Here is a 3,127-nt window from a genome sequence, read left to right on the forward strand (position 1 = left end):
AAGTCCTCGAATGACTCGACGCTCTGCTTTCGCTGATGCTTCTTCTCTTTCTTTCGAGACTTCTTCTCAGCATTTCCCGACGAGGGAGGCGGTTGGTCAGCATCGGCCACCGGTGAGGTCAGCGGGGCGTCGTTTCGATTCGTATCTCGGAATGTACCTACACTGTCCACTATCACCACATACCTTCAGCCTACTATACCACCTGGAGAGGCAGCTAGAGGGGCTACTGCAGACTGGCCACCAAGACTGAGGCCTCTGTCTAGTCGAGTGCTATCGTCACCAGCGTCGCCTCTGCTGGCATCATCATAGACCCTTAGGGCATCCCCCAGTTTGTGGGCAATCTAATAACAGGTCCAGCGCTGTAGGGTGATGCTAGTCCACATTCTACCTCTGTGAGCCGCTCGAACTCTTCAAAGTCCTCCCTGTTAGCTGCCTGTTGCGCCAATGACTCCCAACGACTGAGAAGGAGGCAATAGTTGACACAGGGAGATGTGTCTAGAGGCCTACCTAAACTCAAGCTCACACTGCTCTTTGAGGTCCTTGCACTGTGGTTCGTTAATATGACCATTTCGGACCATCTGCCTTAGGTCGAAGGCGAGATCCTCTGCATTATGACGCTCTTGCTCACTGACTACTACTCGTGCTGGTATTGATCGGTTACCACCACCAGCAACAGATCCTGAAACTACCGTAGCCGCGGACATTAAAAAACAACAGCTACTACTCATTATAGAAGTTAAGAGACGATTTCGGAAAAGGATGGTATGACACCTAGCTGTGATGCAAATGTAAGGGACTCATCTTAGAGGATGTAAAGGCTCGCAGTAGGCCGTTTCGCTCCGCTCGAACGGCAGAAATTCATTTACTGCGCAGTATTACTTAGCGCTCGCCGTAAAATCCTCTCCAGCCGCCCGATTCCATAGTGCTGTGTCCGTCTCGTATGGATGACACAGCTGGTATAGGCCTATAATCCACGAGTAATTGACTGATACTGGGGTAGAGCTCGCCACGAATAGTATACCTTGCAGGCTTGGGAGAGCATCCTATAGTAAGTGCGGGGGGGACGCTGCAGAGCCACCTAAAAGTTTTCTGGGCAGAGATACCTTACAGATGCTGCTCGGTCATGGTATCAATAGGCCGCGATTAACCATGTGTATTGAGGTTGAGAGGAGGCTGCAATATGAGGAAGTCGGCTGATAATAGGTGTGGCAGCAGACATACTCTCATAGACCTTGTGGTAGCCAAACCACATCCTTACAATAGGCTCTCGGTATGACCAGGTCAACGAGGACATCACTAGTCTAACATCGTATTACCTCATCTTTTGCAGTTATCTAGTAGAGAAACCATCTATTGGTATTGAGCAGCTTACTAACTATCACACTGTCAGTGCTCGCTGTATCGGTGGAGCTGCGAGTCTATTTGGACCGCTGGGATGCTATAATCGTATAGGATGAGGTCTATGGCACACTGTTGGCTAGGGTCAAACTATGCTTCCAACCTGGAGTCAGACAGGGTTAGTTCCTTCTGGATGGATCAGCTCAGGATCGCTCGTTAGGGTAAGCCTAAAATGGCAGGCCGAGCTCGGTATAATGCAAATCGGAAAGGAAGGGAGTCTGACGTTAAGGAGAAGTAAACAGGGTAAACATGGATTTCCCGTCTCACCAAGCACGGTAGAGATCTTACGAGCTTAGCGATGGCGCAGTCTCTCGCTCTACCGGCAAGTCCTGCTTTGCGTTGTCCAATCATCGACGCTGAGAGTGTGTACCAATATTAACTCTCAATTACCGTAGATCAGTGGCCACTACCTCGACTCACATTCTCACGGCCACGTGCAGTGAGGGCTCGACCACTGTGGGTCCTACCAGCGTTATAAGGCTACCCCAGTAGTTGGAGTTATGCTGCTTAGAGTAGGATGCCTTTACTGTCTCCAATGAATGATAGGAGTTGTGTTAAGCAATAGTGCGCGGGAAGGTCATTATTGAGTCTCAATCTTGGGAGATTGTTGGAGTGACTAGTCCCAGCTGAGAGTAACCTACTACGTGTGCGACTTAGTAGCCACTCCCACGAAAGCTATAAATGTTCACTGGGACAACAAACCATCCACATTCAAGTGGTTGGTGGTATGGTGGCGGTAGGAATTTACAAGAGCTCATAAGGTTGGAGAATAGACATGCTGCACATGCCAATGTGAGCTGCTACTGACTTGGTCTCGTTTGGGCAGTAACGACTTAGGAACAACCATCATCATCTAGTTATGCAGACCCCTTCTGGGAAGCAGCAGGTGGTCACGGCAAGAGTGTATTCAAAAAGGTATGATGTGGACCTCAAGATTCCCTCGATATTTTCATAGGGTCAACGCTCGCCACATTTCAATGCTTCGAGACAAGCCGCTTACTGTCTACATGGTGTAGTGCATTCGAAGAGTTTTCCTGACCTCAGCTCGCTAGGTGCTGGAGAGGCTTACCCTGGTAAGCACGATCTCCTATCCCTGAGTGTGAACTCCCCCCACAGGTTTCCCTGGTATGACTACAGCTGAGAGACGATGGGATGATTGTTTTAGTATCGAAAAGCCCCTAGTGAATGCGCGACCGTCGTGGGCAGAGTGTGGGGTTGATACTGCTCGGGCTGCAGTGTACGTAAAAGCTGGTCGCATTGAACGCTCAAGCCCACCTCTAGGTACACTTGTGAACCTGCTCCTCTCACAGTGCCGTATATAGTGCCCGAGGATTCAGATGTTGGTATACTATGTAAGAGTGACCACAAGGTCGGTCCTCCCCGAAGTAAAGTAAGCCTGAGCTTGAGCGTCGCTCCGCGTGGTACCAGATTCGGTTTTGATGTCAGCTCGCAGTTGCCCCTTACTCCTATGCTGCTATACCGTGGTCACGGTATACGGAGCACAGAAAGGAGATTCTAGCACGCCACTGCTCACGACGATCTCGTTCGACAAGACACTCTCGGAGGCCGCCACGCCCGTCGAATGCATAGACTATTCCTATCGATTCACCATTGCTATACTTACCGAAATCCACTGTTGCGTTGTGGACGTCTATGCTCAACTGATAAGTGCTCCACAATACGTCCGCGCCCTACAGCCGGGAAAGCTCGACTGCCATTTCCGAGCTCT

At 50.2% G+C, this 3,127-nt stretch overlaps 1 protein-coding gene across 1 annotated transcript; it reads right to left on the bottom strand.

The window, feature by feature from the left end:
- Positions 1–202: 202 nt before the first annotated feature.
- On the bottom strand, positions 203–704 carry Pmar_PMAR016998 (hypothetical protein; the record flags this gene model as incomplete). The annotated part of the gene is made up of 3 exons (XM_002782558.1): positions 203–341; positions 389–458; positions 508–704. Coding segments are annotated over 3 exons (406 nt in total), but the record flags the coding sequence as incomplete, so codon positions are not given.
- Between the last annotated feature and the right edge of the window lie 2,423 nt (positions 705–3,127).

The sequence above is a fragment of the Perkinsus marinus genome, assembly GCF_000006405.1.
Source record: "Perkinsus marinus ATCC 50983 genomic scaffold scf_1104296939014, whole genome shotgun sequence".
Taxonomy (NCBI): domain Eukaryota; phylum Perkinsozoa; order Perkinsida; family Perkinsidae; genus Perkinsus; species Perkinsus marinus.